At 38.6% G+C, this 25,624-nt stretch overlaps 1 protein-coding gene across 26 annotated transcripts in view; it reads right to left on the minus strand.

The window, feature by feature from the left end:
• Positions 1 to 25,624, minus strand: part of LOC126284064 (GTPase-activating protein CdGAPr) — a 718,807-nt gene that overhangs the window by 71,017 nt on the left and 622,166 nt on the right. For all 26 annotated transcript variants that reach the window (XM_049982674.1, XM_049982683.1, XM_049982670.1 and 23 more), the window contains 5 exons: positions 19,979 to 20,203; positions 16,616 to 16,840; positions 13,235 to 13,619; positions 3,777 to 3,879; positions 1,773 to 2,006 (listed from right to left, as the gene is read on the minus strand). In XM_049982674.1, coding sequence (XP_049838631.1) covers positions 1,773 to 2,006; positions 3,777 to 3,879; positions 13,235 to 13,619; positions 16,616 to 16,840; positions 19,979 to 20,203 — 1,172 coding nt within the window. The remainder of the gene's footprint in view (positions 1 to 1,772; positions 2,007 to 3,776; positions 3,880 to 13,234; positions 13,620 to 16,615; positions 16,841 to 19,978; positions 20,204 to 25,624) is intronic.

Consider the following 25,624-nt stretch of genomic DNA (forward strand, 5'->3'; position numbering starts at 1 on the left):
TGTGCACCGCCGCCGTCAGTGTCAGCCAGTTTGCCGTGGCATACGGAGCTCCATCGCAGTCTTTAACACTGGTAGCATGCCGCGACAGCGTGGACGTGAACCGTATGTGCAGTTGACGGACTTTGAGCGAGGGTGTATAGTGGGCATCCGGGAGGCCGGGTGGACGTACCGCCGAATTGCTCAACACGTGGGGCGTGAGGTCTCCACAGTACATCGATGTTGTCGCCAGTGGTCGGCGGAAGGTGCACGTGCCCGTCGACCTGGGACCGGACCACAGCGACGCACGGATGCACGCCAAGACCGTAGGATCCTACGCAGTGCCGTAGGGGACCGCACCGCCACTTCCCAGCAAATTAGGGACACTGTTGCTCCTGGGGTATTGGCGAGGACCATTCACAACCGTCTCCATGAAGCTAGGCTACGGTCCCGCACACCGTTAGGCCGTCTTCCGCTCACGCCCCAACATCGTGCAGCCCGCCTCCAATGGTGTCGCGACAGGCGTGAATGGAGGGACGAATGGAGACGTGTCGTCTTCAGCGATGAGAGTCGCTTCTGCCTTGGTGCCAATGATGGTCGTATGCGTGTTTGGCGCCGTGCAGGTGAGCGCCACAATCAGGACTGCATACGACCGAGGCACACAGGGCCAACACCCGGCATCATGGTGTGGGGAGCGATCTCCTACACTGGCCGTACACCTCTGGTGATCGTCGAGGGGACACTGAATAGTGCACGGTACATCCAAACCGTCATCGAACCCATCGTTCTACCATTCCTAGACCGACAACGGAACTTGCTGTTCCAACAGGACAATGCACGTCCGCATGTATCCCGTGCCACCCAACGTGCTCTAGAAGGTGTAAGTCAACTACCCTGGCCAGCAAGATCTCCGGATCTGTCCCCCATTGAGCATGTTTGGGACTGGATTAAGCGTCGCCTCACACGGTCTGCACGTCCAGCACGAACGCTGGTCCAACTGAGGCGCCAGGTGGAAATGGCATGGCAAGCCGTTCCACAGGACTACAGCCAGCATCTCTACGATCGTCTCCATGGGAGAATAGCAGCCTGCATTGCTGCGAAAGGTGGATATGCACTGTACTAGTGCCGACATTGTGCATGCTCTGTTGCCTGTGTCTATGTGCCTGTGGTTCTGTCAGTGTGATCATGTGATGTATCTGACCCCAGGAATGTGTCAATAAAGTTTCCCCTTTCTGGAACAATGAATTCATGGTGTTCTTATTTCAATTTCCAGGAGTGTATTAGCTCAAAATGATGACTTTGATAAACAAACTCAAATGTTCACAAAGCAGTCAACACCAAATTAATCTTTCTGCCAATGACTAATAGTCAAATCAATTATATTAATAATATGGATTAAAAGATAGTGAATCTATGCTGTATGGAAATAAGATAGTCTCTATGATTGACAGTGAATCTGATTTTATATAAAACATGATTTTCATGACGAAAATTATGCTTAAAATAATAATTTGGTAACTAGAACATATATCATAATAATTAATTACTGCAGTTGTTCATTATAAAAATATGCATGTTCAAAAGGCAAGAAATTTAACCACGTTGTTTCACTCTGCATGTTTGCAAGCACAGGAACACACTGACATGTGAAGACACTTAGTAAGAATGTGTTAAATAAAATTAGTTACATCCTTCTAAAATGTTTTGAAACATCAAATTCATTTATTTATTTCAGAATAATCTCATTCACCTCAGTTAAGTTTCTGGAGACCCTATGTATAAAATACTGTACATACCTGTAGTGAGGAGGTGGAAGTTTATGCACAGCATCTCTCATCCGTGCCAGACGGCCTGCTTCATCAGTACCAGCCTGCACTGCTCCAACAAATGTATGATACAACTGGTAAGTGCAAAGTGGATTTGGAAGTTCACGGAAATACATTTTAAGCAGTGAAGCAACTGAATGTATGTCCTGAAGAATAGCTTCATCCTCATACAGGGCTGGAACCCGGTCCTCATCAAACGCATTTCTGACAAAAAAAGAATACAACATTGACAAAATTATCATTTCTAGAGTATCTACTTTAACAAGCACAAGCACCATTTTAGAGCCCATATTTACAAGACTTTTTCTTTTCTTGTTTTAATCCCTACTACCACCTCTAAAAAAACGTACTTTTTTTAAAAAAAAAAAACATTCTATATATTTTGAAAATATATCCATTAAATTTAACTACCATCAAAATGAAATAAGTTACTATGATTTCTAATTTCAAACATAAACATTACTCAATAAGTTACTGGAGAAATTACAAGGCTGTGGGATGGCATACATCCCTACTACCACCTCTAAAAATAAAGCATACCTTTTTTTTAAACATTCTATATAATTCGAAAATATATCCATTAAATTTAACTACCATCAAAATGAAATAAGTTACAATGATTTCTAACCTCAAACATAAACATGACTCAATAAATTACTGGAGAAATTACAAGGCTGTGGGATGGCATACAGCAGAACATGGTTCACAAAACAGTGCTACAAACAATGCCACAACACAATGAGTTGTAGAATAAACTTTTGTGAACACTGCATTTGGTACAAGTTTAAACAGCAGATGATATAAAATGGGAATTTGATTCAGAACCAACAGTTCTTTTTTACTTTTCTATTGCAAAATCAGTAAGAATAGTTGCTCTGGTTGGACCAAGACTTGCAAAGGAATCATCTACATGGAAATGTTGTTCTGATGAAATTGTCACACTCAAACTGAAGCCGCAGTGGCACTAAAACCAAATAACAACAGGAAAATTTCTGCTTTCCATGAAGCACAGACGTAAGTTACAATATTTTAATAGTCAGGGCTTAGTTCACCTAACAAGAGAAATAACAGCTGGAAAAACTTAACTTTTTAAGATGCAACCAGGAAAGCCACTCAAGACCCAAAGTCAAAGGAAAAAGTTTAATTGAATTGTGTTGTTACAGATGACAGAAAATTAGTTTAAGAAATTGGGAAAAGCAAATGGGACATACATACCATAAATCAGTAAGCAGAAACAAATGGAAGACCTAATGGGTGGAGAGTCAGGTGTATTAGAAAAACATACACATGCAACATGAAAGCAAACAGTAACAGTAATGCATACAAAAGTCTACAGGTGGTCTTCATACAAAAGTGGATGGTGATGGTGTGGAAGCAAGGTGTAGCAGGAAAATGAACAAATCCAGGAACAGACTAGAGACTTAAAAATTTGCTGCAACTAATAACAGAACCTCTGTCATTTCCTTAAATCTCTACAAGTGAAAGCCCAGATGGTGCCAGCAATGAAGCTACAATCGATTTTCTTCCCCATTGTTACAATGACTAAACTTCTACAAAACACATAAAATTTGTAATGGAAGCCAGTTAAGTGAATTGAGGTATGTTTCTTTATTTTTATCAAATGTATAATACATGAAATCTGAAGATGAAAAAAAAAAGAAAGAAAGAAATACATGGAACAGAGAGTACACAGCACAACCTTTTGTGATTCTCATAGTTACACAAGAAAAAGTATTCTACAATACATTGACATTTGCCACAAACTCAGTTCACAGATATAGCCAGAACTGTTACACCATTTACATTTCCAACAGTTGCATGACCACAGACTGCATATTATGCTTCAGAACCACACAAAGTCCAATGACTCCTCCTTTGAGGCTATATTTACCTGATACAAAAGGACAGCATAATCATTAAACTAAAAATAATAATCTTAACATTATTGGTTAGTTATAAATTTCCGTGACATACCTCAATTTTTGTATGTTGGATGTGACACCAGAAAGCCTATAAATGCCATCCACTATACCGTTACTTTCTATAAATTCTGCACAACATTTCAGGACCATAGGAACTGTAAACAGGAGAGAAGGTGAGATTATATATATTCTTTAAAAAAAATTATTATAGAAAATTAGAAGACGTGCATCATGTTCTGATGTGATAGGTAACATGACAGTTTAATATAAGAACACTACAATCTAATAGACCTCTTTAACGTGTTTCAATGATGATCTGGCCCTATTAAGATTTAGGTTCACTCTCTTAAGATAATCTATACATGTTACATTGGGTTTACTGATTAACTTTTTGATATCATCAGCACAGCTTACAAAATATTTATTGAATGTATCTGCTGGTATTGGGACTGTCTTGTCAAAGTTTCTGACTTCACCTTTAACATTATTAATTACTGACCAGGTTGTTTTGCATGCATTTTTACTATTTTTTATGAGATTTGTGTTGTATCTTTGTTTTGCCAACTGCAACTCTTTCTTATACAGTTTCTTAGTGATTTTTTCGAGATTCTTAATTTCATTAGAATTGTTTACTTTGGCAAGGCGCTTCAACAGCAGGAGCTTATTTTTTAGATTCTCCAGTTCTTTGATGTACCAAAATTTACCCTTTCTTGTTTTATGGTATTTCTTTTGAACAACATGGGCTTGTAAAGTACCTGTTAAGTAATAGTGGAATGTTTCGTAAACTGTTTGGGCACTGGAATCACAGTCTTGAAATAATTTGTCCCAGTTTGTTATGCTCAGCTGGTGTGTTAGCTTTATGAGATTGTGTTTTGTTAATATTAAGGTATTAGATTTTGTTAACTTTTGTGTAGCCTTGCTCTCATCCCCTTTTTTTGTTAACTTTTGTGCAGCCTTGCTCTCATCCCCTTTTATAAAATGTCTTAACTCTGCTGTTAACATGGAGTGGTCTGAGAAAAGAAATTCCTTTACCTTGGTGGAGTACATATCACGAGCACAGTTGAACCTCTGCAGGTTCCAACATCATCACACCACAGCGTACCACCCAGCAAGCAATGGGATGGTAGAATGCTGGCATAGAACATTAAAAGCTGTATTAATGTGCCATGCACAATCTTGGTCATCAGCGTTACCACTAGTTTTGTTGGGCCTACGCACAACATTGAAAACGGATTTAGGGGCATCCACCGCAGAATTGGTTTATGGTGAACCCTTACGACTGCCTGCAGAATTCTTCACCAATAAAGAAGGGGCACGACAGACCGAATTGCCGTTTACATTGCAAATGGTATGTGAGCATATGGCCAGACTTTGCACATCTCCTGTCTCGAGACATGGAGCGGTAAATAAATAAATTCATGCACAAAGATCTACGCTCATGTACACATGTGATGCTACGGGCAGACACTGTCAAGTCACCACTGCAGCCTCCATATTCTGGACCTTACAGCGTGCTCTCACAGGATGAACATACCATCCAGACAGCTCTAAATGGAAAGAGTCAAGTGGTATCATTGGAACGGCTCAAACCTACATATATGTTACCGACTGAAGAGGACACAGAGGTCAGGCACCACGCGCCACCTTCCACACAACTGGACCTGGATGACACCACCTCACCACCACAAGAAGAAGCGGTACCGTCACTACCAGCAACAGAAGCTGAAGTTCAACCAATACCTTCAGTACACACAAGAGCTGGGCATCAGGTGAAATATAAATACCCCTACATTCCCGGAGCTCCGCTCTATCAGAGAGGGGGCTGTGTGGGAGTCACCAGCAGAACATCCGTAGACACACAGTGAAGGATAGCATTACTCTGTGGCGGGGCGCGCAAGGGACAGATTGTTTATTCTTTGATTATATGTAATAGTTCTGTTTTTATTGATTCAATGTTAATATGAGCTTTTCGTTGCAATAATAAAAAAAAAATATTATAGCCTAAGTACTTCGTGAGTCTTTCTGAAGATTGTAATAAGTAGTACGTGGCTGAAAGTCCTATACATATTATAAATGCAAAAGTTTGTGTTTGAGTATGTTGTTACATTCTCATGTTGAATGGCTGGATGGATTTGGAACAACTTTGGAATGGAATTAGCTTATACCCAGAATTAACACAGAGGGTACTTCTAGAAGTGTGTAGTACAAGATATGTATAAATTTGGAGTATATAGTATGAAATGTAGAACAATAATTACTCTTAGAAAAAACAATATACTCTTTATCTTTGGAACTGCATTGTATTTGTGTAAATGCTTTTATTGTTTAATATTTACTACAAATATGATTCAAAGTAATGGATACAATACTTGTACAATCCTCAAAGTGTTTAATCCATACTTACAAGCCCAGCACATTTTAGCCACTGAGCATCAGGTGTATCTTATAGCTTCTGAGACACTTTAAAACCTACAACAACAGTGTCATTAAAACGTGTGCAACAGAGAGAAATGATGCCTTTATGTGCAGAATGTGGTAGGCTTTTCATGAGGCTGGATGAGGCTGGAAATAATTATGATTATATGTGTCACATAACTGCTGATAACACTTACATATGTGAGGGCAAATGACATTGTTGCATGTGCACAAATATTATGAAGTTTGTACTGCACCGAACTAGAAATAGTTAACTTTCTTTCTTCATCAAGTTGTATGTTTCTTACTCCTTCATGCTGAAATGGTTGGATACATTTGGATGAACTATGGAGATACACTGAATTAACACGCAAGGTACCTTTCATTCCCAAAAAGTCACTGTTCCCTTGAGATGGTCAACATAACTACTATTCCTATGGGATGGATAATGTGGCTAAAAAGTCATCTACAAAAGTTACCAATCAAATAAATGCTATGAGTTTAGCATAGGGATTATTTTTTAACTGTTTCAACAAATGAAATAAGCACATACATAAATCCAGAACAGCAGAAATATTCCTGTAGGATAAAATCGTCACTAAACTCTGTAGCATATGAGCATGAAAATATTTTGCAACTCACAGAATGTTTGGGAAATGTTTTGGATTGTGATATATTGTGATCCTTAAGCAATGACTTCAATTTTCTGTTTGGGTTTGGATTATTTTTTTGTTTTTTTGTTTTTTTTTGCAGGTTTTGTTTGCTTCTAGGGTCTCTATAGCTCAGAAGAACTGATGTTGAGAACTTGGATTGTGATATTATAATGATTCTTGTACACTGGCTTAGTTTCTCTCATTGGCTTCAATGATTCATAGCTTCTTCAGTGATTTTGGTTGTTTCTAGCATACTGAAAGTTTGCTTTCTAGGATACTGACATGGCTTTTCTGGTTAGATGTGAGTGATTGATGATTCTGTTGGTTTGCAATATCTCAATAGTTTCTTTCTGGGTTATGTTTCTTGTTTCTTTCTTCTTCTTTGATTGTTACATCTACTTGTTACGTCTACATGAGCTCCAAAAGAAATCCGTTGGAATTCGATTACTCGAGAAATAGTACAATTCTCAAGGCTGTCAATTCAACTAAGTACCGGGGTGTAAAAATTACAAACAACTTCAGTTGGAAATATCACATAGATAATATTGTGGAGAAGGCGAGCCAAAGGTTGCGTTTTATTGGCGGGACACTTAGAAGATGCAACAAGTCCACTAAAGAGACACCTTACACTACACTTGTTCGTCCTCTGTTAGAATATTGCTGCACGTTGTGGGATCCTTACCAGGTGGGATTGACGGAGGACATCGAAAGGGTGCAAAAACGGGCAGCTCGTTTTATATTATCACGTAATAGGGGAGAGAGTGTGGCAGATATGATACGCGAGTTGGGATGGAAGTCATTAAAGCAAAGACGTTTTTGTCGCGGCGAGATCTATTTATGAAATCCAACTTTCTCTTCCGAATGCGAAAATATTTTGTTGAGCCCAACCTACATAGGTAGGAATGATCATCAAAATAAAATAAGAGAAATCAGAGCTCGTACAGTAAGGTTTAGGTGTTCGTTTTTCCCGCGTGCTGTTCGGGAGTGGAATGGTAGGGAGATAGTATGATTGCGGTTCAATGAACCCTCTGCCAAGCACTTAAATATGAATTGCAGAGTAATCATGTAGATGTAGATGTAGATGTATTGCTGTTAGCAAAGTTATTTGTTAGGTTGCGTTGCTTACACCGGATATCGTACCTAAACTGAGGAACTGATTTTATTACTGTATAAATTTCTAATGACTGGGAAACACAAATAAAATTTTTCACAGAGCTAACAATGAGCTATGTAGATAGCTTGACAGCAAAAATCATTAGCTCATGCTGAACAGTGTAGAAATGAGCAGACAGAGCGTCAATGCAGGCTCATACTCAACTTCAGCAAAACACTGAATGCACTGCACCTCAGCATGCAGCAGAGACACCAGAGCTGTCATATGATCAATGACAAAAAGTATACAGCAGAACACATGGCCTCTCAGCTTGCTTCTGAGACAGCCAAAAACACAACTTCTCTGCATCAGATGAATGCAGCACGAATGGCTTCTGTGCATGCCTCTTGAACAGTCTAAGAGGCAAAGTTAAATGTCACCGAATATTTGCAAGGAATACCAGGAGATTTTTTAAAAAAAGTGTGCTTTCAACTATGACCCAACTACATATTTCACTAACCACAGTGTCATCAAAACTGACTGCACGAACGAGGCACGCAGATTTTGTGGGTCACTGAAATAGTACAGGAAGAAATGGCACGAATTATTTTCTGGTGAGACTGATGATTCACAGTGATTTCCAAACCCCATAAAAAATTTAATTCATGTTTACTCATGACCACCTTGGAGCTTACAGAATTCTCACCACACCTGGGATTTTACAGTGCAGCAGAAAGTGCACCATTAAATAAGGGCTCTTTTACATCCATCCAATGCGCAGGCACAACTTTTACAATTTCACTTTATGGTAGACAACGAGGAGACTGATAGACACTTCAGGAGGTTGAACAGGTGACTCTACTGAAAATAGAAAAAGTTCATCATGATCACAATGTGTTGGAGAACACGTTTAAAACAGCTCTCGAGATAATTTCCAATGAGAGTTCCATGGTAATTCATGCAGATCACTTGCTGAGCTGGTAGCATGCTGGCCATTGCAACATACTTGCCTTGGCTGGGGATGGTTCATGAACATAATTTCAACTTGCTGCTGTGGAGTCAGGTGATTCTGCCCCTATATATGGTAGACATGTACGTGAAGAAGGAAAGTGGGCATCTAAGGTATGTAGCGCTAAATCAAAGCAAACTATGTGCACAAAATTACTTCTACTTGCAATATACCATTGCAAATTATGTCAATGTAAATCCGAACAACTTAGATCAGATAGTCATCCTCCTGTCATCACTCGTGAACAGTTTGAGGTACCTCCACAAATATACCCAGGACAAGTTCTCCTATGTCCAGAACTATGGTCAGCTGGATTTATTCATCACCTTCACATTCAATCCAGCCCGGACCAAGATAAGGGAAGAACTGATGGACAGGCAGCAATCAACAGACTGGCACAATATCATAGCACTACTTTTTCAGGCCAAATTGCAAAAAGGTGGTGGCCCTCCTCATGAAAAGGCACATTTTTGGTGAGGTGCAGTGCTTCATGTATTCCACTAAATGGCAAAAACACAGCTTGCCACATGTGTACTTGCCGCTGTGGTTAAAACAAAAACTGCAGCCAAACCAAACTGATCAAGTGATATCAGCACAGCTGCCCGATCACAGTGTGGACAAACAGCTACAAGACACAGCCACCAAGAGCCCATTACACACTCTATGCGGAATGCTGAAGCTTAAGTCCCTGTGCGTGCAGGATGGGAAATACACCAAATTGGGCAGTATTATAGAGACACAAACAAACGAGACTGCATATCCATTGTGCACGAGTGTCCACGGACAAGTTACATACAATCACAATTAAAGGGAGAGGTACCATGTAAGGCACTGTAATGGACAATACCTGGGAGTTTCTGTACTCACTGCTCCGAGCACCAACAGAGCACCATCTCGGATATTGGACTTGCCTCTTCAGGAGAGGCACCCAAAAGTCACACACCTTGTGGAGCACCTTCCTAAGGGCAAGCACACGTACTTCACAAAGGCCAAATTGTTGTCTATTGAGTAGTGACACCGTCCACTACCACCATCACTGCATTTTTTCGGTAGTGCCAGATGGACGACTTTGCTTGAACTTTGCTGTATTCATAAATGCCAAAAATTACTCATGGAATGTGTTATGGAAAGAATGGAAGCATCATGTGTAGGGCACCGCAACTGAAGGCTGGCAATGTATTAAGGCATCAGCAACCCACAGAATATACATCGTGCATGTAACACACACTGGGTGTTATTGTATGCATTTACTGCTGACGCATGTCTGGTGCCTTATCAGTTTCCAGGTCCTCAAAAAAGTTGATGAGCAGGGAAAACCCACATTCCAGAAAGAATGTGAGGCAATGGGACTTTTCAATGACGACGGCCACTGGGACACTACAATGGTGGATGCCATACTGTGCCGGTCATTCGTCAAATTGAGAGAGCTCTTCACTATCATGCCAAGCACCTGCGGACACTCAAACCTAAAGACATTTTGGAATAAATATAAAACTGCATTATCAGAAGAGATCACACATCAGTACCAAGGGACAGCACAGGCCACTGATGACTTATATGCCATCAAAGTGCTGAAACTTATTGAGGACAAAGTTTTCTCAATGGTGGGAAAACAGCTGTCTTATTTTGGCACGCCCACCCCACAACAGGTAGTATAGTTGTTCACCGATTTCCTCAGGGAGCTCAGTTATGATACCGTAGCCTTGAGAGCTCAAGATCAAAAGCATATTTTTAATAAAACATTACTCATGTGGTGAGTGGAGAAGGGGGTCTCTATTTCCTGGACACACCTGCAGGGTGGGAGTGTATGGGCAAGATATTCTTGTTGAATTTGCTACTGGTGCAGTTGCACAAGGATAGATGCAACCTCGTTCAGCGGAAGAAGAACTACCCACTCAGTGTTCAAGCTTCTGCTGAATCTTGCGAGTGAGAAAATGTCCAATTGCACTATAAGCAAGAGCAGTGGTCACACCACTGTTACATCGGTGCAAACTGATCATGTGGGAAAAATGCTCAATGTCACACAAGTGTGCAATCAAGGCACTCAATCAAAGCTTACAGTCAGCAGTAACATAATGTTGAAGGGTTGAGTACTTCCCTCGCTCACAGGCGACTTTCGACAGATGCTGCTGGTCATCAAATGAGGCACTTGGCAGCTGCCTCACCATGAGCCTCAAGTCTTCCTCACTGTGGTCAAATACAGAAAGACTACACCTCTGCTGCAATGTTGTAAGCTCAGGAGATAACCTGATTAATGACGTTTTTCTGGGCTTAGAGCAAAATTTGAGCAATATGGATTGGTTATGTGAAAGAGCAATCCTGGCACTCCAGAATGAATCACATCAACAACAAAAATTGTTGATCAAGTACCTGGTGAGGTGACCATCTACATGTCACTTGATAAAGTGATGGCAAGAGACAACTGTGCTACATACTCTGTAGAGTTCCTAAACTCATCAGAGCTATTGAGGAAGCTGTTCCACAAGCTGGAGCTGAAGGTGGGTGTGCCTGTCATACTGATGCATAACTTGAATGCACCAAGATTGTGCAATGGCACTAGGTTACATGTCAGAATGCTGCGAAGGCATTTCACGCTGGCGACCATAATCACAAACGGAGCCAAAGGAGAGACAGTATCGATATCATGAATTCTCATCATCCCAACAAACTTGCCTTTCCAGTTCATATGCTTGCAGTTCATTATGAAAGTGGCCTTCTTGATCACTATAGATAAGAGTCAAGGACAAATGTTAAAAATGGCAGGTATCCATCTGGGCACACCATGTTTTTCACATGGACTGCTCTACATTGGCTGCTCGGGTGTATCGAGATCTGGAAGTCTCTACATATATGCAGAGAACAAGAAGTCTTGGAAAGTTGTTTATAGAGACATATTACAGGAGATTTGTGGCTCTTAATACACACCTAAACAATTAAGATCTTTTCTGTGCTTAGCATACTGCAAACTGCTGTGAAATTATTTTTTAGTTTGCTACTTGGTTGCACCAAATGTTTTTCCTTAAGTAAACAGGTCAGCTGTGAGTGACATGTATTCTTTCAGCTGCTTCCATCATCTCAAAACTTGGCATTGTTGTTGCTTCCCTCCAAACTGCACAGTTTGCTGGGCCACAAGTGGCTCACACCTGAATACCTCCAATAGAAAACTTTAGTGGTGGCACACATGCATGAATAATGAGTTTTGGTAATAACATTTCTTTATAAATACCTGTTTAACCACAGGTAAAATCTTGTCGTGCAGACACATAAACTAAGGAGTAAAATTACACTTAGCTTTCAAACAAGTAATTTTCAAAGCAAATGCAATACACAGCTACATTATCCCGTCATACCAGCAATGCAGCTCAAATGTGAGACAAGGAAAGTAGGACTTTGATGAGGTCAGCATGATTGAACTTAGGTGTTTGACTGAAGGTAAGGACATTAGATAGAATTGAAATACCTTCAGAATTAAGGTTTTTGGTAGCTAGACAACAGTTTTTTAGTTTTATTTTATTTTTTATTTTTATTTTGAATGGTTTTCAATATTGGGAGTTTTGAGGGATGTAGTAGGGAAAGGTCAGCAAGGCACAGAGTGTGTGTTACGAGAGGATGACAGTGGGGGGTGGAGGTTGGGTTATTCACTAGGAGTAGGATAGGTATCACTGGTTAGCAGTATTCCAGGGTGGGAGTAGGATGCCAGTTTCCGGAGCATTCTTCCAGTTGCTGGTGGGCAAGGGTTTCAATTTGGGAGATGGTGTGTAGATAACTGAGACTGGATAATAAAAGTATCTTTTAGAGGGAGCACAGTTTGTTCAGGGATGCCTGTGTCATGGAAATTTGTTTCTTTAGTACTATTTCTATGAGGGAAAGGGATTTCCTGAGCTAGGCTAGCTGCAGTGCCACTATAACGCAATCAACTGGAATAATTCAGGTCTGCAGAGGTATGTGTATTCTGCGAGCTGTGAAGAACTTGTCTGGAAGCTTAGCAACATTTATTCATCTTGTTTATGTGCCCACTGAACACTCAGTATGAAGTATCATCTGTGTGCAAACGAGAGAGAGAGAGAGAGAGAGAGAGAGAGAGAGAGAGAGAGAGAGAGAGAGAAGGGTGGAGGGGAGGGGTTATTGGCAGAGGTAGTTAAGGTCCACCCTCTACCAGTATTTTGCTAATGTCTGTCATAAGTGTGAAACAAGGGATAACTAATTAAATTACAATATAGGATTCTGAGTGTATCAATCATGTTAGCAGAGCTTAGATACTAAGGACTAGGTAGATATCAAGATTACATCTACTACTTTGAAAACAGCACTGTTTCAAGAAAACAAACAATTAGACTCACTATCATGTCCTGAGTTAAGGAGATGTTCTCCAAGGTCACAGCCAAACACTCGTTCCTTGAGGATACCAGACTGACGAAGCCGGCGACGTGATGGACGTGCCAGAATAAAAGAGCGAAAGAAGGCAATGAGCTTTCCATGCTTCCGCAATACAGGTTTACTAGGTTGCTGTCGCTGCTGCTCTATTTGTTGCTGCTGTTGCTGTTGTGGAGGCTGCTGCTGCTGCTGCTGTTGCTGCTGTGGAATAGGTAACCCGTGGGGGACCTTATCACCGATTACTGCAACACACTCACTAGGGAAGAAGCCAACTTGGAAACCACGCTTGCCTCTCCACCATACTGACTCCTCTGGAGGTGGCATGTCAATCACAGAAATCATGTCCCCAATCTGTAATACATAGCAATGGCATAAAATGGTAAGGTATTTCATGGCTTCCATCTGCATACGACAAATAGCAGATTAAATGATAATATTATGTGGTGCTGTGGTCAGAGATGTCACTTTTTCCAAGTTTTCAGTTTGTTTATCAGGACATACTGTATGAGGTTAGTAAAGCACATCAAGGATTAATGATATACTTTAGGCAGATACACAACAATGAGATAGTTAGGACCCTGTTGGAGCACCAGTTTGTTGATGATAAATTTACACAATTATGATAAAACTAAAGAATTTATATACCTGCTCACTAAATAATATAATGTCAAATGTAGTTCATAAGCAAGTATTGTAATAGAATAAGTTAACTAAGTGTGAAATGAAGTGCAAAAAGTACTTTTCTTGATAGCTTTATAATTTCAGTATGTAAAGGTTCATTTTTATTGTTTAAATTAACATTTGATGGGAGCTGATTAGCTTTGTCCAAGTCAAGCTAAGGTAACTCCATAAACATATTCATAAAAATTAAAGTGTTTGTGGAAGAAGTTTGTGAACCTCAAGGTTCATGGTTCATCCACTGGGTTCACTGTCTGGTATTAACTTCGGTTCCATTGTTGTCCACAATAATGGTAAATTGGTGGTATAGTAGTGTGCACGGTATGCACATCAGAATGAGTGTTTGGTTCAGAGAGAGAGAGAGAGAGAGAGAGAGAGAGAGAGAGAGAGAGCGACACAGATAGGTTACTTTGTGTTAGTGTCCCATGTCTCAGGCTATAGCTGTTGTCTATCCTGATAACTGGCAACGCCTGGGGAGCACTACACAGGATCGCTGTTTTCGCTTCCAACTCGCCCTTGTGGAATTCCTACACTTGCAAAATTATCGCTGTTGCTTCTTAATGCAATACTTATCATGTTCGCATTATGTCACCAATAACATATGCTATAGTGGTTAAGTAATCTCATCACATCTAAACTAAAAATTAAAATAAATGCCAAATATTCCACACACACCCCGATGTGCAAGCTACAGACAGATGTAGTGGAATAACACTATTGGCACACTGCTCCTTGACACTGATCATCTCACCACCAACCTTCTTCTTATGTGTGCACCACTATAGCTGCTGCGGTTGAGGAGATATGGATGTTTGTGGTCATTACTTTCACATAGCAGTGGTCATCAGAACATCGCATGTCTATTTTGCATCAATGTGTTTATTTAAAGAGAAAAAATTTGAGAATATCTACAATGTTCTCAAGTTTTTACAAGTATTCTCAGATGTTAGTAGATTCTTTGAATGTTCTAGAATACTCCAGAATGTTCTAGATATACTACAGCATTCTTTAACATTCTGAAATCATTCTTCAATGTTTTATAGCGTTCTGGAATGTTCTAGAAAGTCCCACAGCTTTTTTTAAACATTCTTTAATATTTATGAATGCATTGGAATATTTTTAGAATATTTTGGAATGTTCTTGTTGTTGTATAAAGACATGAATATGTGAGTGTCTGAATACTTTATTTCAGATTGCAGTATTATTGAAGCCTTAATTGGATTTAAGAGTACTTAAGAGTATCTTTTTAACATTGAAGAGTATTTTTGAGCATGAAATAGGAACATTTTGCACTTCTTTTGCATGTTCATTTTTATGACATTCTCAAGTGGTAGATCAGCTTAAACCTGAACCCCTTTGAACGCATGCATGTTTGCATTCAATAATTATGCTGCTCGAATCATTTCTGGATTTTATTTCTGTGTCGGTATTCAGGAGCTTCATCATCCTCCCCTCCCCAACTGCCTATTTTCTGTCACAGAGGCAATTAATTTCGACGAAACTTGTATAACGCCACATTTCAACATTAAAATCAGCCATACACTAATATCTCAAAACCAATAGTATTAAAAATTGGAGTAAAGAAATGAATAATAAGAATATTTGTAACAGAAGGTGTATGTATTGACCAGTCACAAAAATAATACTGACAGATACACAAACTTAAAAATGTAGTTAAATGTCAAACTTCCAACTTCATATTAATCCCTTCTTCAAAATAAAGAGGAAAAAACCACACTCTGCATGTAGATGCTGAAGCCAAAAAACTTCACTTGAAATTTCGACGCCGGGGACATACAGGGCACAGAGAATGAACAGGAAATAACAATATAAAAACAGCTCACTTACAGAAAATTAACAGGAACACAATGGACATTGAATTATGCCCTCATGCTTCATTTTCAATATGTTTTTAAAACTTTTAATTCACAAGAAAAGTGATCAAATATTTTCACAGCTGCATACTGCGCTCTTTTCTTTGCAATAGTAAGGATAACTTGTTGATGTGGGGGCTATTTTTACTCCTAGTATTACTTTTATTAAGGTCGCTATTCTTTTCAATAACATATTGTTTACAGGATTATTTTTTCTACATAGCTATCTCCATTTACAACCATGATTCTAGAAGGGGAGTGCAGCAAAATATTTAATCTCCATCTGCCTCACAGCTAACAAACGAAATACCACAAGTTTATTATGTAATCTGAACACAGTGCAACTTGGCACTTTCCACACAGATAAGACATTCCATAGGCAAGTGACAAGCTTCATGCCAGAAAAAAAGTCTTAGGATACGTAAATAATAGGGTTATAAAACAAGTCTTTGCAAAGTGAATAAACCTGCACAAGAAGTCTACCCACTTTTTATATTACATTAGCAGATTTTGATTTTTTCACAATCTTTTACAGAGCTGAACTGCCTGTCTTATTACTTTATAAAAACTGAAATTATATAATTATTAACTCTGATGCAATTTCTATTTTCTGCTGTGAAATTTATACTAGTGATAGTGGAACAACAGAAAGTACAAAGTTGGAGGAAGAAGCCTTCTGACTGACAGGGTCAGAAACAGTTTCAAAATTCCTTTTTGTCAGAATTGGCTCCTGTTTGTAATGTGTAGAGTACATAATAACAAACAGAGAGCAGGATATCTTAACAGATTACTTACCTCAAAGGAAATCTCATCACCAGCCTGAGCCTGATATCGGCGAATTGCATAGGCTGCTGCCACAGCTGGTGTGTTAATGGGACAGCTGTCCCCATCAGGTACCAATAGCCGATGGCCTCTATTGTCTAGCTCAAGCCAGTTGAGCACTGGCCCACAATTGACTGTACTTGTTGCCAACTGTGAGAAGCGCAGCAGATAGTCAGACAGCAACTGGCGTGTGCTTTCCTGTGGACAAGGTATGAAACATTCAATATAATTCTTACTGCCAACAATAAAAAGAGTAAACAAGAGCTGTAAACCAACCAAATGTGAAGCAAAAAGATCTTATTTCTTCATCTGACATGTAAAACTACCCATCTAAATTATAAATGTATAAAATTGGACATGGTCCTCTCTCTCTCTCTCTCTCTCTCTCTCTCTCTCTCTCTCTCTCTCCCTCCCACAAACACACACACACACACACACACACACACACACACACACAAATCTAATCTGGTTCATGAACTGTACCCATAATTCATTTCATCTATATTACTATATGAAGACAAGATGTTATTTAATGTAGTTACCAAAAATCTTTAAAAGTTCTTGACTGATGTATTTAAAATTTTTACACGATAATCTAATAAACATTCAGATGCACATGGGCTACATAAAAAAAAAAGACAGACAACAATGTACAGATTCTCCATCAAAACCAACTGTGAGATAGAAAATGCTGTGCTGTGAAACTGTGCTGTTTAGTTTTCTTTCTCGCTGTAAGTTTTAAATACATTGTATGGTATGTAAACCAATAGGCAAATTGTTTCTCCTGTGTACATCCTTTCTCCTTTTGTGTAACTTTTAACAAAAATTGTATTCACAACAATGTGCTTGTTTTATTTTTTTTTCCTCGCATTCGCCTTCAATAGAAAAGAAGAGTGTTACATTTCAGCTTTATTGATTTATGTTTAGAATACAATTATGGAATCCAATTGGCACAAAACTTTTTAATCCTACTTATTGGCAGATTAAAATTATGCACTGAAGCTACTATCCTCAATGTTCCACCAGCTGAAGAGGTCTCCCTCATACCCTGTATACTTATCCTAACAGGTTTACCAACTCATTTGAAGTGGACTTCAATTTCCAATTAAGATTTTGTTTCCAATAAGAAGAAACAAAGCTCAAGATCAGAGAGAAGGGAGAAGAGGAGAAGGACAGAGAGGTGTGGGAGGAGTGAGGAAACAGACATAGAGAGTGGGAAGGAAGTGATGAGAACAGCAGGAGGGAGGAGGGAAGATTAGAATGTATATTCATTTCCCATACATACTGAGCAACTGCAAAGCACTGCTGGGTTTGCTAGCAATTTAATAAATTGCAGAAGCAAATTGTGACATGTTTTGCTTCCACCAAGTGGCAATGCACCAACAAGTGTACATGTGGTTTTCAGACAGTTTCCCCACAACCTCTTACAAATCAGCTAGTCACAAATTTGTATAAAATCTGTTTTACTCACAAGTACATGATATTATTCTTGAAGAATCAAGTTTGCCAATGCTAGTAATTCTTTTTATTACTATTACCAGTTTCGATAGATTTACACTATCATCATCAGTTCCTGTAACATTATTAGATGTACATGATTTTTGGAACATTGAAAGTCACATAGTAGGCAGCACAGATTTGTTGAAACCAGTAATAGTAATAAAAAGAATTACTACTAATCTTGGGAAACTTGATTCTTCAAGAATAATGTAACTTTCAGATCATCCCCAATGACTATTTTACGCTGCATGAAAATATACTAATGTGAAGTTAAACATATAATTAACTGAGACCACTGAATACATCCCAGACATAACATAATAAAAGGAAAAAATCTTTTCTTTATTCTCTGAATTAGTACACAGTGAAAGAGTAAAGAAGAATACAATAAAAACAAGGGAAGAATAAAACAGGAGAAATACATTCACTTATTCTAGATATTTTAGCCATAGATAATTATATATTACGTATATCTGTATATCATGGTGCTTGTGTGTGTGTGTGTGTGTGTGTGTGTGTGTGTGTGTAGATTAGATTGATTAGATCAGATTAGTTTAATACTAGTTCAATGGATCATAAATACGATATTTTGTAATGATGTGGAACGAGTCAAATTTTCCAATACATGACATAATTAAGTTAATTTAACAACATAATTAAGTTATTATAACAAATTTTTTATTTTTTATTTTTAAAAAATTTTAATAATTTTTTTGTTTGGTTTTTTTTCTTTTTCCTTACTTTATATCTAAAAATTCCTCTATGGAGTAGAAGGAGTTGTCATTCAGAAATTCTTTTAATTTCTTCTTAAATACTTGTTGGTTATCTGTCAGACTTTTGATACTATTTGGTAAGTGACCAAAGACTTTAGAGGCAGTATAATTCACCGCTTTCTGTGCCAAAGTTAGATTTAATCTTGAATAGTGAAGATCATCCTTTCTCCTAGTATTGTAGTTATGCACACTGTTATTACTTTTGAATTGGGTTTGGTTGTTAATAACAAATTTCATAAGAGAGTATATATACTGAGAAGCTACTGTGAATATCCCTAGATCCTTAAATAAATGTCTGCAGGATGATCTTGCGTGGACTCCAGCTATTATTCTGATTACACGCTTTTATGCAATAAATACTTTATTCCTCAGTGATTAATTATCCCAAAATATGATGCCATATGCAAGCAATGAGTGAAAATAGCCGTAGTAAGGTAATTTACTAAGATGTTTATCACCAAAATTTGCAATGACCCTTATTGCATAAGTAGCTGAACTCAAATGTTTCAGCAGATCATCAATGTGTTTCTTCCAATTCAATCTCTCATCAATGGACACACCTAAAAATTTTGAATATTCTACCTTAGCTATATGCTTCTAATTAAGGTCTGTATTTATTAATGGTGTCATACCATTTACTGTACGGAACTGTATGCACTGTGTCTTATCAAAATTCAGTGAGAGTCCGTTTACAAGGAACCACTTAGTAATTTTCTGAAAGACATTATTGACAATTTCATCAGTTAATTCTTGTTTGTCAGGCGTGATTACTATACTTGTATCATCAGCAAAAATAACTAACTTTGCCTCTTCATGAATATAGAATGGCAAGTCATTAATATATATTAAGAACAACAGTGTGTGTGTGTGTGTGTGTGTGTGTGTGTGTGTGTGTGTGTGTGTGTGTGTGTGGGAGGGGGGGAAGGGATATAAACAGCTACAAATGGCTGAACACCCAGAAAGAATTTGACTTACAACAAATTACCACAAAAGGACAGAGAGGCCAGCTTGAAAAGAAAATGTAAGAAATGAAAAGCTTTACAGCAGTTTCCTTCTAACTTACCTCATGATTTGTGCCAGGAACATTGTCCTCAGGAGGAAGCTCAGGAAGGCCTGAGAATTTTCTGTCATATATACATCGATGCAGTTGCTGATCCAACAAACGAAAGTTGTCATAGGAGCGGCGTATTACCCAGCTCTTTCCCTGCGATGTAACTGACACATGCCACCATTTATTCTCAGAGTCTTCACTCCATAATGGTTTTAGTTCTTCCTCATAGAGACAGATCTGCAAAGAAAATTACATTCCTTATGGTGTGTTACACACCAGATCTCTAACAGTTTCACACAAAAGTCTGCATAAATGTTAAATACATCAGCAGGTGAACGGTAATAGATGACTATCCCACACATTGTGCATTAGCAGATACAAAAGAATAAAAGTAGGACTCAAGTAGCACAATGCGACATTATTTATTGATCGTCTTCTCAATAGTTTGCCTATTACTCAAAGTATCATTCAAAAATTGAATACTCCAAGAGACCATCATCTAACAAATCCCTGTGTTATACTACAGTAACCTCCAGAAACCAACACATCTAGAAAATTCTTCATTCAGTTCCACCCAGTACTACAACTGCCAATCACGTGTTTACAAATAATCCTGTCAATAATTATTTCAACAATATCTTCAGCCTGAATAGCCACATGCAAGAAGTTTAGTGCATGTTAATATCCAAAGACAACCTTACAAGTAAACAAAATCAATATAAAATCTCCTTGGATAGCTGAACTGAAACTAAAATACATCAAAGGAGTTACCCAAAGAAGCATCTAACTGTGTGAGTGAAGCAATGCCAAAGAAACAACTAGTAGCTTTATTCCTACGCTAAAAATGATCTTGAAATTATCAGATTCATCAAGAAAGCACAAGATGCACATACAGCTGCTCCCCTGTGCACTTAACATACCTTACAACTGTACGCTACTGTCTGTTGTCTGGGAAACTCAGACACATCTGTGCTCGCTTTTTTTATCTACTAAGTGGTCCTCACAAGCAATGGCAGCTTTTTGCTGGCAGATACTTGAGCTGTGGTTACATCTGATACCAAGCAGCAAGGCAGAAAATGTATCTTCCATTCAGTCAGGCACAAAAGAGGCTTCTATGTATTAATTAAACGGTACTGAATTTTGTATACTACAAGAATGAAATGTATACTGCCCCAACAAATTTCCAGATGAACAGAGATTAATCCCCCTTTTAAGAAAATACTACTTTTACAAGAGTATTGTAAGATAACAATAGGAGACTGTACAATAACTTCAAATGGTTCAAATGGCTCTGAGCACTATGGGACTCAACCTCTTAGGTCATAAGTCCCCTAGAACTTAGAACTACTTAAACCTAACTAACCTAAGGACATCACACACACCCATGCCCGTGGCAGGATTCGAACCTGTGACCGCAGCAGCCCCGCGGTTCCGGACTGCAGCGCCAGAACCGCATGGCCACCGCGGCCGGCTGGCTGTATAATAACTGTTCAATATATAGAACTGCTAACATCAGTCTTTGCTATCATTATTGAATGTTTATTTCACACAGTCACTGTTGCATAGTGAAGCTGGGTTATTCCACAAGTGACAGTGAAATATGACTCACTTGTATCACATCGGATGTAGATTTAATAGCAGCCAAAATCAGTTGAATTCTTCCATCTCCATATACCATTATTGAGAACACAGTTAAATACAAATCACAGTATGCACAGAATAATAACTTAAGGAATCGTATAAATGGTCAGCCTGTTGCCATCTATATTTTCCACTGGGAGAATGACTTGTTGAATATAATCACAAGTAGTCAGAATTATGGTCAATGGTACGTGTATGTAACTAGCTAACCAAGTACACAACTGAGCTATAGTCTTTTCTGTTGTTCATATTTTCACGTGTAATGTAACATGGTCTCGTTGGTGTTACACACAGTAAAAGTAATAGATAAGGGTGCACATATATACCAGGGAGCACTGAAAGATATTGTCTCTCCTTCCACATTTTAAAACATGCATGCTAGTTCAGTGAATAATGAAAAAGGATCGCAGGAAAGAATTAAGGTAACTCTCCATTAATTATGATATGTTCAGTCTCTATAGTGTTCACATGACTTGTAGAACTAACTTGCAAGGATAATTTTTTATGGTAAAATGACTATCCGTATGCTGCAGGAATGTAAAGGACAGGTTCTTCATGCCATGAGATGATTCAGAAACAACTGAAAACATTTTTAAAAAATGATAAAAAGAAGTAGACCACTAGCCACCCGGCAACAGAACTCTTAAAAAATATAACTGCGGAAAGACGAGCTTTATACTATAAGCAACAGAACTGAAAGTGTGAAACTGTAAGTTGAGGTTACTCTCTTTTTTAAATGTTGCTTGTATTTAAAGAGATTCTTGATACTTTTTCATCACTATAACTGCTTCCAATCAGCATTTAAATGTCAATGTTCTCTGTTGCTTTCTGCCTATATAATAAGATCACCATATCATCTTGCAGTTTAGCATTTCTTGTTTTTATCCATTTCACTTATGTGGCATGTGTTACATGTAAGTCATTGTGAATATTTTGTCCAAGTGCAAAGGAATTAATATTAACATGTCACCTTCATTCAAACAACTAGTTGAATGATTTTTCATCCTCAGCGTAGTTGACCTGCTTAGCAAGAAGTAAGTCTTCCTAAGTGATTATTTGTTATTTGTATCAAAAAATTTCCCATAAAAAAAGGCCACATAGCAAGTACATACACACTAAACAGCATTTGTATGGAAGAAGATCATCATATTACAGCAAGATCTATATGTACTTTCATAATCTCTCAATTTTTGTGCAACCACATAGTTAAAAAATATTGTCAGTGGTATTTTGGCTTGTTTATTGTAAAAAGTGGGTATGATTCATATTTTCATGGCCCAAATGTAAGATGCATTTTCCCCAAAATTCAGCCATGAAAATCTGGGAGAGGCTTATGTGCACAACCATACAAATACTGATACATTTCTGCATCATAAAAACTTCAACTGTAGTGCTCATTCCCTGGTTCAAATTGGAGTAATAATATCTCTAGCATCTGGAAATTAATTTTATATATGAGGTTACACATTCAACTGTTAATGCTTCATGTTGGAAGTGACTATTATACACAACAGGACAATCACAGTTTTTTTCTAACTACAGAGTAAAACGAGGGCATGCTAAAGAGTAGTGCCTCCACATGTTTTGTGAAAACTCTTAAAGTTGTTTTTTTTTTTTAAATAAAAGTAAGTCTATTAAAATTATACTTCTTTGTTCGTTACATCTCCATATATATTTCTCAACATAGTCACCCTGGTGATGAACACATTCCTCCCAACCACAGACCAGTTTGTTGATATCATCATTGTAGGATGTTTGACTTTGTTAATAGACAGAGCCACAACCTCCTCACCTCTGCTTGCAGCACTTCATCACTATAAAAGTGAAGTCCTCAAAGGCATTCTTTATGCTTTGAACACAGAAGAAAATCAGTTGGGGTCAAGTCAAGACTGTATTGAGGATGATCGATGACAGTGAAGGCAAGGTGTCAGATTTTTGCTGAAGTCATTTCACTCATGCACGATCTGGTATTGTCATGTTGAAGCAGGTGGTGCTCCATGCATGGACAAACTCCTCAAATATGAAACTCGTTTATATCACACTGTTTCTCACACACTGACATAGTTACTTCACATTCCACTATGTTCCCTGCTGTCATTCAGAGCCCTTCAGCAGCAGTGGGCTGCAAATACACAGACTTGAAGAATAAATATGTAGTAAGTTAATAACATGAGTTTTATTTAAAAAGCTTTAAGAGTTTTCACATTAAAAATTCTTATACATTACTTTTCAGCTTGCCCTCAGTCTTGACCAATGAGTGGCATCACCAAAAGAATATTATAAACAAACTTTGGAATTTGACACAGTCATGATGCAAAATTTAAACTTGTAGTAATTCATTACGTGAAGAGTGGAACTATTAGAGAAGCTGGAAAAATTATGGTTTGGACAAGTCTCGTAAACTACATTGAACAGCATTGGAGAATAAACTTCAAACTGCATCTTCATCAAGGAAATACCACTGACTGTCAAAAGCAGGAAATAACTTGAATTTGAGGCATTCCTCCATACAAGATAAAAGGAAACACATGATAGCTATCTCTGGAAAAATAATCTTCTTAAAGGTATCAGAAATTATAAAGACCTTGAATATATCATAAGCAGATTCTGTGGGAGTACTGACTGATGCTGCAGGGTTCATTTATAAAGTGGTCTGTTTATCTGTCAAGTTCTTCCTTATCACAAAGACAGCCCGGAGATTTTACCAATAAACCTGTCAACTTCCAGAAGCATGTAATCCAAAGTCTGATGAGCAGCAGTCTAACTGCTTAGTGTTCAGTCATCTGCACTGTCTGCCTCATTGCTCTCTGTGTCATCTTATGTGTCGCTGTCCACCCTACAGAGTCTGTTATCATGCTGCATATTGTTTTGTCTTCTATACGGTCATGTATGCGGGTATTCTTTGTGTGTTGCCTTTGAAATCTTGTCTGTTAGTGTATTTAACAGTGTCCCTTCTGTTTTATTTCGTAGGCACTCCGCGTAAATCTTGTGTGCTTGTATTGTGTCCCTGAGGTGTCTCCAATTCTTGCAGAATAGGACTGTATGATCGGGAGATCCCATCTCCTCACGTGTACAAATAGGTCTCTGCATCAGACTCACGCAGTTCAATTGCATGGGATAAGGTCCGTGTTGTGTTACAGAGTTAACCATGCCGCAGCTAAGTAGGCATGTTTCGTTACTAACCATTCCAATAAATCCAGAAAGAATGTATGGACTCTCTGTACCTTATCACTTGTGCCTCACTCATTCTGCGAGGCTTCCATTCACCAGAGTTTAAGCTGGCACGTGGTATTTAACGGTACACCGGTTATTTGGCTAACTTGGTCTAGTTTATCCATCTTTAACCAGTACTGTGCAGCCCGATATCTGATGGTGAAACCAATCAGGTAGACTCTGACCACCATGCATAGTACTTTGACTGATGTGGTGCTGAAAGCTCTCAATAGTCCACGATGGACACCTCTCTGCCCCATCTTGCCACCATTCTGTTGGTGGCAAGGGTTAAACAATGTACCATGTGAGTAATGATTTAAAGAATGCACAGTGGTACATCCTGATTACTGTACTGCCCTGAATTTAGCCTTGTCAATTTGTGTAGTATTTTTTCTGCCTTGTCTTTAGTTATTCTGATGTCTTCATGGAAGGTTAACTTTTTCTCTATGAATTCTCCTAGATAGCATGTTACAGTCATCCTGTGTTGAAGGATCCAGTTTCAAAAGACCCTTCAATAGAGTATATGTTGTTTTGTGGCCTGCTATCTGGAGCCTGTTTGTTGTGCACCACTTTGTGATTGTGTGAATGCTTCCTCTTCTAGGTGGGCTCTACTGTTTGCAGAAACTAATACCAATAGGTTGCCTGTGTAGGTAATAACTCCATCAGTCCTATTGTCCCCATCCACGAGTTCTAGGATGGGTTCACTAGTGATGTCCCAGAAGATGGGTCCACAGATCGATCCCTGTGGGCATCCTTTGGTCACGCTCCTGATTATTATATAGGGAGTGGAGTACTTCCAATTGT

The sequence above is a fragment of the Schistocerca gregaria genome, chromosome 8 (genome assembly GCF_023897955.1).
Source record: "Schistocerca gregaria isolate iqSchGreg1 chromosome 8, iqSchGreg1.2, whole genome shotgun sequence".
Taxonomy (NCBI): Eukaryota; Metazoa; Arthropoda; class Insecta; order Orthoptera; family Acrididae; genus Schistocerca; species Schistocerca gregaria.